Raw genomic sequence first — 11,626 nt, forward strand, 5'->3', positions numbered from 1 at the left:
TTAATGTAGTTCCAATTGTTCTGGTAAATACCACAGCTATCCCAAGCTCCTAGCGCAAAATATAAGACTTTGCACCGTAATATTAATGTCATGATCATATATAACAGTTCAAAAGATGGAAAGTAAATTTGATTTAAACGACTTCCATTAGCTCAATTGTGTGTTACTTGTGTTTCCTTGGCGTTTGGGGCTATTTCTGGGTGATTCCTGCGAGTTCATATTTATGTCCCCATCCTCTATCCAAAAATCTATCCAATATATTAGAAAACTCGAGTTCCAACTGCCACCGGATCCCCACTCCAGAAAATCGGCCATAAATTCTGAACGAAGGCTCCGGTAACTCAAAATTCCATAAGGCCCTTGACACATGGCCAAAAAACACATACGTTCCTAGGGTGCATTGTTTTGGGAGTATCTTGACTATTCTCATTCCGGATTAGGAATAACACAATACACGGAATATCAATTTGCAAAAGAACACATATTCTGAAAACTGAATACTATTAGCGAAGGTGACCTGAGAACTACTGTATCTGCGCATGCCGCAATTGCGTTGGTATGGCGAGGATGCGAGTGGAAAAGGTTTTCCGAAAGTTTGGAACGTGAAATGTTGAAATATGGCCATACGTACCATTTTTTTGGAGGTTTTCTCGATTTTTCGGTTTTCTTCATTTGCTGAAAACCTTAACGGGGAAGATGACGAAGAATTTTTTGTACTTGTGAGTGCTTTGCGTAGTGCAAATGTGTTCCGATATGCTCTTCTTCTTGATGTCGACTTAATTGATAAAAGCTTCGTGGTTTTTGCGCAAATTGACCAATTAATGCCAACGTCATTTCTTTTGACCAGGCGAGGGCACTTTTTTTTATATATTAACACAAACTTACAGTTCTTCTTCTTCTAGCAGCGGTAAAGAAACAGAAGAGAGGCCAGCACAACCGCATCTACAGTAGACCGTTTGCGACGCTATTTCATTCAAATTCTTACAATTTTCAAGCAGCCGGCCGCGTATCATTTCCCGCCAAAACTTTCCCAAAAGAACGCATATTCTGCCTATTCCGATTGAACCACATTCCGGTCATTCCGTTCATTCGACTGAACCAATCTTGAAGCCAAGTATCATTCCTTCTTCTACATCAGCGTTGATGGGGAACAGGGGTGTAGCGCAATGGTGAGAGCGTTCGCCTCCCACCAATGGATAGGAGGATGTTATTCCATTCACTGTCGCGCAGAACGTTCTCAATGTTTATTCTAAAGAGGTCAAGGCTCAAGTGCTGTACCTCAGATATGTAAGAAATATAGAAGTTGGAAAGTTTATAGTCACAGAGAAGGTCGTTAACGAGTTGGAAAGAATAATGTTTATCAATGTCAGGAGATCCTAGAAGACCAAGTTTAACCTACTGAGGCGAAATGTGGAGCTCCGGCTCTCTGTGATCTGAACGTGACTTGTGCAACCCATTTTAATGTTGGAGTTGTTACAAATAATCTGTCATGTGGAAATTCAAAATTTCCGGAAGTATTACTATAGGGTATGAGCTTTTTAGGTGGCTGGCCTGTTTATTGGACCAGCTGCTTTCGAAATCAGTTTTCCGCTTGAAACCATCCACCTTTAGAGATCTAGGCTGAATTGTAATAACCCCTTTCCGGTCTTCACGCTCGCTCGGGGCCCAAATGGCCCCATAAACAAAAAGCGTCACGAAAAAATTGAGTTACTTCCGGTTTTCACCAAACTTGGTGTGTGTAATTGTGAACATAATAAGCCAATCATCTACCAAGTCTTGAGTAGGTCATATACAACAGCCTTCACAAGTAGTAAGAAAATGGCCTTCGATCTTGTAGATGCTTGTAGAGTCTTAAATCCGTATAGTCATTTATTCCTTTGGCGTCGAAAAAAAAAACTGAAATTTCATGCCGACTAGATTTTTACCTCATAAACCAAAGTCTCATGTGCAATCCTAAGAGTGCTAGTATTTCTGTCGACGTCGGCTACCAAACAGATCATTCACTAATGGACATCAAAATAGCTTTACATTCCATTCCAAGAGGTCCGAGTTTCTGGAAACTTAACACCTCCTTTCTGAATGAAAATGATTATATAAGCCAAATTCGAGCTGTTACTAAAGAAACTCACGAGGAATATCGACATGATAATACTTTGAACGACGCTTTGTTGTGGGAGATAAAAAGTTTAAGTTAGAGAGCATTAAATAAACTTAAGTATGCTACTACTAAAAAAGCAAAACCGTACGACGCGAGGAAGAACTCGAGAGGGAATTGACACCTTGCAACATCTAATGGACTCTCAGAATGAAAACAGCGAAATTTACAAAGTAGATACTTTCCATAATTCAGAGACTAAAAAAAGGGAATTGGAAGAAATAGTTGAGTACCGGACAAGAGGTTCAATTTTGAAGCCAGATGCAGGTGGTTTAATGAAGGTGAAAAGAACACCAAATATTTTTTTAAATTTAGAAAAAAAGGCATCATAAGCAAGGAACCATCTCTCAACTGAAGCAAGCAGATGATAATTTTGTAACAACAGATACAGAAATATTAAATCAATGTGAAACTTTTTACAGGGAACTATACCGCTCTAAAATTTGTAACTGTGTTGATAAATATGATGAGATATTTTTTTTGTGGGAATCAACAAATAAGAAACTTAACCAAGATGAGAAGGATATTTGCGAGGGCCCCATGACGAAAGAGGAATGTTTTTAAAACAAAATGGAATGCGACACTTCTGACTACCTGCTTAATTAACTCCTTTAACTATGCTTATCTCCGTGCGCAATTGTCTGTATTTCAGAAACGAGGTATTATTAAACTTATTCTCAAAAAAAGACACTGAACTTTACTTTGTTAAAAGTTGGCGTCCAATATCTTTGCTTAACTGTGATTATAAAATAGCCACCAAGGCTATCACCAATCGTCTGAAATGCGTTCCTCCTAAGCTTATTGATAACGACCACGGACTGGTTTTCTTTTAAAGGTAGATTTATCGGGGAAAATATTAGGGGTGACCCGAAAACACGGACCCCCGGTCCATGGACCCCTCTACGGACTGGGTCCACGGACTGCCTTACGGACCGGTCCACGGACTACCCCTACGGACCCCCTATACGGACCACCCTAAAACAACATAGAAATGAAAATAAATAAAAACTAAAGATTTGACTTACCAGTTGTCTGGATAGACCACTAGTGTCACTCGTGTCGGCGAAATCTCAACCGTAACGCTCCCCAAATTCAACAGACTAAGGCTCAGGCTCGGGTACAAAGTCTATTAATCACATATTGCCTCTTCCCTCGCTGTGGACCGGAAGCCTTCGAAAAAGATTGATAATAAGTAAGTTCTATTTGCATTTTCTTTCTTTCCCTCCGCCATTTTGTTCGGAACTTTGTGAACTCGCCCCAGGCTTCACGATCTCTCTCTTCTGAACAAAATGGCGGAAGAAATCTCCCTTTTTTTATGTATTTTATTCCACACTCACACACAAAACAAACAAATGGCGGAAGAACTTAGTTTCGAAGCACTCCGGTCAACAGCGAAGGAAAAGGCATCACCTGAGCCTTAATCTGATTTGCGGAGCGTAACGGCTGAGATCTCACCGGCAAGAGTGGTCTATCCAAACAACAGGAATAAACAAATTTTCAGTTGTTATTTATTTTTAATTCTGTGTTTTTTGGGGTGGTCCGTAGAGGGGGTCCGTAGAGATAGTCCGTGGACCGGTCCGTAAGGTAGTCCATGGACCCGGTCCGTGGGGGGCTCCATGGACGGGGGTCAGTGTTTTCGGGTCACCCAAATATTAGACTAATTGATGCCACGGTTAACTACACAGCGTTCGCAAATATTCCATGACTATTGCTATTCCTTGATTTCAAAAAGGCTTTCGACACATTTCAGTGGTCTGAGTGGTCGTTTATAAAAAAAAAACTTTTCGACGATTCAATTTTGGCCCGACCATTATCAACTGGCCATGGACTAAAATCTTCTACAATAGCTGCCCTCTCTCGCCTTATTTGTTTATTGCTTGTGTGGAGGTTCTAGTGGAAGCAAAAGACTTCAAATCGGCATTAAAGCTTCACAACTTGAGACATTCGGAGATCGAGTTAACAGCCAGAAGCTACCCCGCAGAGGTAGTCCAGACGTACACGTGAATAGAAGTTTTGCACGGCAGGAACAAGGAAAATGTTTTGCACTAGACAGAACATTTGTTCCCATAGGAAAAACTTGGAATCTGTTGTTGACGTATTTGGCATCGGACGAGGCAAATTAGCAATGATTGGTTGAATTCAAAACGTTGCGCATTGTGGAACCTATGGAGGTGCCAGTCAGAAAAAAAGGCACGTAGAGGATTGGAAAATGTACCAAGTAGCTCCAAATAGAACTCCAAGTGCTGTCTGCGCGCCAGTTGAATTTTCCTGAAGTGCTCGCTGCTCGGAAGACAAGTTCGGTCATTGCTCGCGCTCGCGAAATAAGACAGTGCCCACATGCTCGTAAAGAAGACCATTCGTTACTCCTAGTGTAATAAATCAAGCACGCCAAAGTAAACGCTGCCTGAAGCTGGCCATTTAAATTGGGCAAGAATATTCTTAAATCACTTTTAAAAGTCCACATTTTCCCGACCTATCCAATCGAACAGTTCGGCAATCGAACCCAATCGAACACCAATCGTTCGATTGCCGAACTCAATCGAACGTAATCGAACTCACAATAAAATTTTGTCAATCGAACACAATCGAACGTTCGATTACCGAACGATTGGCCCACGGAATAAATTTCGCCGGGCGTGATTCTAAGATCAACACAAGCTGGCAAACAGCATTCTTACCGGACACTCGCGAACAGTTACAAGTTACAAGTTACAGTTACAAGTTTCTTGCCTACTACGTTGTTTTGATCTTAAGAAAAAAATTGTTTTACTAATTGTTTTGTTATTTTTAGAATCTATGTTGACAAAATTATTTTCTACCGACATTATTGCTGTTACGCTGGCGACTGCTCTCCTCGTCGTCTCCACGTCACTCTTGGCCACTCTGGAGAACCTGGAGAGAGTAATGGTTGCAGCTAGGTCCCTTCTGCTTATTATAATACTAATTTTAAACACAACTGCCTGTGTTGCTGTTGTTGAAATGGTGCGATTTTTCTCTGTTGAGAAGCATTTCCTTTTAACAGTCAAAGTACCTTAACAGTCATCGAAATTGCCTTTTGCAATATGATATTCAGTTCCTGGTTATTCAATAAAAGGTGACAATGATTATATTCCACGTGTTTTACTCAGTTTGAGGCGTCAAGAGACAATTGCATTGGATTAGTTCGATTTTGTTCGATTATATTGGTTCGATTGGTTCGAAAATCGAACTCACAGCAAAATAGGTGTTTGTTCGATTGCCGAACCCAATCGCACGATTGGAGTTCGATTGGTTTTTTGTTCGGTTTTGTTCGATTGGATAGGTCGGGCATTTTTCAAGATTTTCCATTTCAAGAAATCTCCTTTTCTCGTTCCCAGTGTCCAAAAATGGTTGATTGTCTTCAAGAACTTACTTATCATGTTAGAAATATTAACTGGTGATGTTAGAAAGACAACGACAAGGAGTTGTTCAGCTGCTTGTTCCAGTGATTGTTTGCTTTTTTGTCAAATTTATCCCGGAACCGTCAGTAGTGTAGCAGCTCTCGTAACGCTCGCCTTAATGGAAGGTGTGTGCCCTGGGTATCCAGGAACTTCCACTGTGACCACTCAGCCCATGGCTGGAAAATCGTGAGCCCCCATTCACACTAATTAGCTCAGTAGAATGAAAAACAGAGGGTAGAGTTGGGCTGGAACAACCGCCTCAAACGGCGCAGAATACTGAGACACAACCGCTACAACTTGCACACCTCATTCCAAAATGGCCACGATTTTAACATTCTTTTGTTTGTTTGCAAATTAGCCCTGTTACCTCGTTCGAGGTTGTAATCGTTTGAATTTTCAGCTTAAGAACGAGGCCAACAAGGTCTTAGTTGCCAGCAAACAATAGAATACTAAAATGACGGCCATTTTGGAATAAGGTGTATGCTCAAGAACAGAAAGATCCCGCCACAGGTGGTCTTCCGTGTGAGAACTGGTGACAGTGGCTATTGACCGGAAACGCCCACTAAGTTCGTGGTGGCCAACCTTTTAAAATGACATTTTGCTCCAACAGTAAAGTGTTTAGAGCAGCTATTCAATATGAAGAAAACACACCATAATCCTCGAGCTCTTTTTATTCTGCAAAATGCTGACTTCAGAAATACCAGACAAGCACAGGCTTCAAGAAACCCATTTGGATTGTTTTGGAAATTTTGTCTCACTTCGTGGTGGCATCATGATGATTTTCGATATGCACTATTTGCTGCAATTTTTTTTGAACGCGTTTAAAATGTTCTGTCAATTTATGTACCAACTGTTCAGGACGACGTGGGAGGTTTCAGAAAATTGAATATTAATGTGTGAGCGCTTCGTTATCCCAACCATTTGTGGCGATTCGACACCAACATAACCTAAGGTCATCGCGTCGATGTTCATATAAAATCTGCATGGTGCCATGTTATATTTACTAGTTTTCCTTTACAATTTGCACAAGAGGAAAGAGTACCGGTAAGTGAACTTGAGAATCACCTATTTTTTCGCAAAAAACAATTAAGCCACTTCCCAACCCTGGTGGAAGAACTTCTGACTTGTTCAGAATTTGTTGTTAATAGCGTTACTGCTATTCGGTACGAAACAACTCAGGACCAGCAATGGGGCTTTCGCTTATGAATGGCATTGCGTCAAACTTAATCCCACAAACTTTGGGCAGCGGGTAACGATGGCAAAAGAAAACTTGTATTCCTAGCACCCACCCCCCTCCTCTCCCCGGCACTGCCATAAGTTAACAACTCCGTCGCTGCTCCCATGGCTGGGAAATCCTGGAAACCCAGCCATGAGCCCCAACGCAGCACGGGAAATAAACACTGTGGAAAAATACGGGCTAAAAACGCTCCTCAAACACGCATTTTCCGTCACACAACCACAATGCTATGGTTATGTTAGGACATAAACGCGGAAAATTACGGTTAAGAATATCGTCCCTGAAATGGCATTGACAAGTGCTCTCGCTGCTTTGCTATTCCTACTCCCTTCACGAGAGTGTGTTGGCGATCAATACATGTAGCTACACTGCAACAAATAAACCATTCTTTGAAACAAAACATTTATTGAATAAACAATAACATAATCAAAGCTTGCTTTCTTTGCGCAATTTCTTCACCTCAGCTCGGATCATTCGATTTTTCTGTTGAAACAAAAGTAAAAAAATACTTTGTCAACTCCTTGAAATACTTATAACACTATTTTTAAAGGTGAAGCGTGTCTTTGCGTTTGGGAAGGAATCTAAAACTTGCATTCTGCAAACTGGTACCAGAAAAAGTTTTAACAAGTTTTAAAGAAACTGTAATACCCTAGAATATTCTGAAAAGCTCTCCTGTGAACTCATGCATAAAATTAGCTGTATGAAAAAGCTTGATCTAGGTCTTGAAGCTTCCTTAATGTCTGTAAGAATGTCTTGGAATTTGGTCGTCGTTATTTAGGGAAAGAACATTCAGGACTGCATGATGTCATAGGCTATAATTTATTTAAGACCTCACGCAATAGACCTTTTCGGCTTGTACATTTTATTTTCCCAATACAGATCATGTGATAATACTCAGGAGGCCTGGTCCTTTATTTTGTTCATTAAAAAGAGTGCATGCAGGCATATTCATGCTTGCATGCCCTCGTTTTAATGAACAAAACAAAAGACCAAACCTCCCGAGTATTATCACATGATCTGTATTGGGAAAACAAAATGTACAAGCCGGAAAGGTCTATTCATTCACAGGCAGAGTTGGTTGAAAGGCTCCAGTGAAAAATACTTCCTACTTAGAATGCACACCTTTTGCTTTGCAACCTTGAGCTTGAAGCGATCAAAATCAGTGAGGGATGCTCGCTTCTTCCTTGAGGCAAGCTTCTTGGCCCAGGCAGTCTTTTCCCACTTTTCAAGAATCTCTCCCTTCTCAAATGCCCTTTTGACAGGACCACTCCCAGCTGATGGTCCAATCTTCACCTTGAAATCAGTGAGTGACAGATACCTGAAGTTCAGGGCCTTGCGGCAAACATTGGTGCACGGTCCATCAATCAGGGCCTGTTTAAAGAGGGCAATTTGCATCAGTTTGGAGGATTCAAGTGATGAAATCACACAGATCACTCAAATGGAGTACGCTATAATTATTATGCTCACCATTTACAACAAAAAAAGGATTAAAGCAAAACAACATCAACAAGTCAGCAATCACGAAACATGGTTTATTCATACAATAACATCTACTGTATACTGAAAAAGTGGCAAGGGTGTCGCAAAATACAAGCTTGGATTGTGGTCAACAAACTCCCACCAGAAGTTACTATAAAAAAATAAGCATTTTGTTTCCAAAAATGTTCTATACCACAGGTTGTCTCTGGAGCATTTTGTTTGAGGGAAAACAGAAAGAAGGGGAAAAACTGGAACACTACAGAAGGCAAGCAAAAATATAAAATGTTAGATCAAGAGAAATTGACAAAATTATTTTTTTGTGACTGTCAACAGTCAAGTTTGGTATCTGACAAAGATCAGGCTTGCTGAAATTGCCAGATTTTATCAAAATGATCACTTTCTATACAAATACAGGTATTAATACAAGAAACAGGTATTCAGAGACTACAAAAAGTAAATATAGAATTCAGGGGTTTCAATAAAAGCTGGTTACCAGTAGTTTACTGTTACCTAGAGAGATTTGTTACTACCGGTACCTCCTGTTTAGTCTGCAGTGAGCAGGCTTTCACATGTGATCGTGCCCTGCAATCACAGCCACATTCACTATAACCTGCGATCAGGCATACTTTTCCTTAAACATGGTGCGAAAAGGTACGCCTGATACAATTTCTTAACCAGTTGTCTGCCCGTAATCCAGAATCTGGACTTTACTCTGATTGGCTGGAAAACAATAGAGCTCTTAGAGCCTCGCTCCGATTGGTTGCAGAATTGCAAAGCATACTTCTTGTGAATCGGTTAACAGCTGATGAAATTATGGCCGCCGAGAAGGATTTGAACACGAGTGATGTCTAGGCTCTGTTTACAGCTTCTGTTGCTTCGACTTCAGATTTTTTTCAAAAACCTTTAAAGGAAGAGCGGAGAGAATGCATCCAAAGAATGGTTTGAGTTAGACATTACAGTTGTACTTCCTACTGGATTTGGCAATAGTGTTATTAACACAGGCCTGAGCATTCTAGAAGAAAATGCATCGTTCTTCTTCCACCAACTCGAAAACGTTTGTAGTTGTGACAAGTCCTTTGGAATATATTCCGAAGCAACAAGTTGCGAATCAAAAAAGAACCGAAAAGAACTTTAGGGCTGCCACATTCAGGGAACCAGCCGAGCTTGACAAAGAAATTTGGCACTGTTTAGGGAATCGCTGAACAATCTGAACACACTTCTAACAAAATGATAGCTGAGTAGCTGCTGCTGAAAAACTAGAATTTTCCTCATATCTATTTCTATAGCATCTTTTATTGGCATCTCAAATATACGAGTTTAAATTAAGTTTATTGTACTGTTGATTGTGCCTGATGATGACATGAAGAATTCGGGCTTTTTCTGCTATTTTATCTCGAAATTATTTGTTCCTTGATGGTTTGAACAAAGAAACCGCACCAACTGTCAAGCAGGATTTGCAGAAATAGCTTTGATTGCAGACATCAAAGCCAGAGTGCTATTTTGTTTTTGTCGTGTCTTTACTTCAATTGCAGCGTGCAGGTAATTTCCGGTAAAATCTGATTGGCTCACATTTATAGCATGACACATGATAACATCACTCTTGACAAGTGGGCGGCAGACGATCATTAAGAAATTGTATCAGGGGTACTTTTTAGCGCCCTGTCTCAAGAAAAGTACGCTTGATCGCAGGTTACATTCACTAGTGAGATGAACATAACACCATTTTCACCAATAAATTAGGAAGACACTTTTCTATTATTTCCAATGTTAACTCTTTCCCTCCAAAGAAGGACACCTACAGATTTTAATGTAAGGCTATACCATTTTAAATGTCAATGGGAACTTCTCAATGGCAAAAGGGTTAAAGTCAGGGAATAAGAAAAATTAAATTAAGCTCCATTTCTGTTGACAGCATTGGTTTGTGGAATTCAACTTTAACCAAAGGAAAGCATGTTAATGTTGTTATTTGTGGTGGCATTTAACAGGCTTGCCTCAATAATTTTGCCCTGTATCAGGGGTTTCAATAGAAGCCGGTTACCGGCGGTATACTGCCGCCTGCTTTGCCTCACACCGTCGGCTAGTTTGCCGTCATTTTCACTAAAAATGCTATCATAAACTTGTCAAACTGCCGCCTTCAATGGGCTATCATGGACGGCTATTTCAGAAGTTATTGAAACCCCTGCTGTATGTGATAAACATGTAATCGCATTGTGCCCTTGGGCAATTAAGGATTAATTTCACTTACATTTTCAAAGTTTTCGAAATTGCCCACATTGTGAAACTTTGAAAATACGTGTGAAATCAATCCTTAATACCCCTTGGACCAATGAGATTACATATCCAAAGTGCTACAATGATCAAAAAATCAAATCCTTTTTTTCTTTAGATTTTGAAACTGTGTTTGCTTAACACCTGGCAAAATTCTGAGCTTTGATTTTTATCCAAAGGGTGATCACTTTTAGTGTAAGTTTTGGATTGCGTGGTCTGCCATTGCTCACATTCAAACCTCAGAGGGTTGGATCTACATGTAGGGAATAAATGACATCATTTACTCACTAGCTTAAAATCTCAGTGTGTAAATGCAGCATTTTGCATATGCATAAAACAAGTAAGCGCGAAACTCCCATGCTGCACATTATTTCAGCCGCGTACATATGCATTGCATTCTTAAACTAGTGCATCTTCGGTACAATTTTCTCCTCAATCCAGCTCTCTCAAGATTTTAAGGTTGCTAAGGGCGGACCATTAAATAGGAAAATGCCAGTTAAAATAAACAGGTGTCTTTTTTAAATCAAGGCTTACATTACAACTGGTCACTTAGTGTTAAGTTAACCGAAATAATGAAGAATTGATTTTTTGGTCAGAGTAGCACTTTAAGAAGTAAAAGAACAATATTGACCTTATCACAAACCCCGTCACCCACTGGCAAACCTCAAAAGAAAGCACTGAAACGAAAAATTCATTTCATATAGGCTTACAATGTACATCTGTACATGACACCTATGGTTAAAGATGGGTGAGAATTCAAACTGGTTTTAACATTTTATAGGTTTCGATGATAAAAGATCATTCCGTAATTGCGCCCAACTTTGGCATATACGATACATGTAAAAGTTTCGATAATCATTCTGTCAGATGTAAGTAGCATTTAAAAGGCAAAACACCGAGATACTCACTCGATTTTGGTCGACCACATCGACAATAACACAAAGTTTTCCTTCGTCAGGTCCTGAGTTGATCAAGGCCACACGGCCGATTTCTACTAAACGCTTGTACACCTGAGGTATTCGCCCGAAAAAAATGATTGCAGTTAGACATAGAAAAGAGTAGAAAATT

General features: G+C 40.1%; 1 protein-coding gene and 1 long non-coding RNA gene across 2 annotated transcripts in view; both read right to left on the minus strand.

Annotated features, from left to right (window-relative positions):
- Positions 1 to 3,306, minus strand: part of LOC138022301 (uncharacterized) — a 37,787-nt gene extending 34,481 nt beyond the window's left edge. The window contains exon 1 of the long non-coding RNA XR_011126551.1: positions 3,181 to 3,306. This is a non-coding gene — a long non-coding RNA (uncharacterized lncRNA). The remainder of the gene's footprint in view (positions 1 to 3,180) is intronic.
- A 3,893-nt stretch (positions 3,307 to 7,199) lies between these two features.
- Positions 7,200 to 11,626, minus strand: part of LOC138022302 (large ribosomal subunit protein eL14-like) — a 4,552-nt gene continuing 125 nt past the window's right edge. The window contains exons 2-4 of the mRNA XM_068869403.1: positions 11,467 to 11,568; positions 7,934 to 8,182; positions 7,200 to 7,294 (exon numbers count right to left, since the gene is read on the minus strand). Coding sequence (XP_068725504.1) covers positions 7,238 to 7,294; positions 7,934 to 8,182; positions 11,467 to 11,568 — 408 coding nt within the window. The 3' untranslated portion in view covers positions 7,200 to 7,237. The remainder of the gene's footprint in view (positions 7,295 to 7,933; positions 8,183 to 11,466; positions 11,569 to 11,626) is intronic.

This window comes from Montipora capricornis, chromosome 10, assembly GCF_036669925.1.
Source record: "Montipora capricornis isolate CH-2021 chromosome 10, ASM3666992v2, whole genome shotgun sequence".
Classification (NCBI taxonomy): Eukaryota; Metazoa; Cnidaria; class Anthozoa; order Scleractinia; family Acroporidae; genus Montipora; species Montipora capricornis.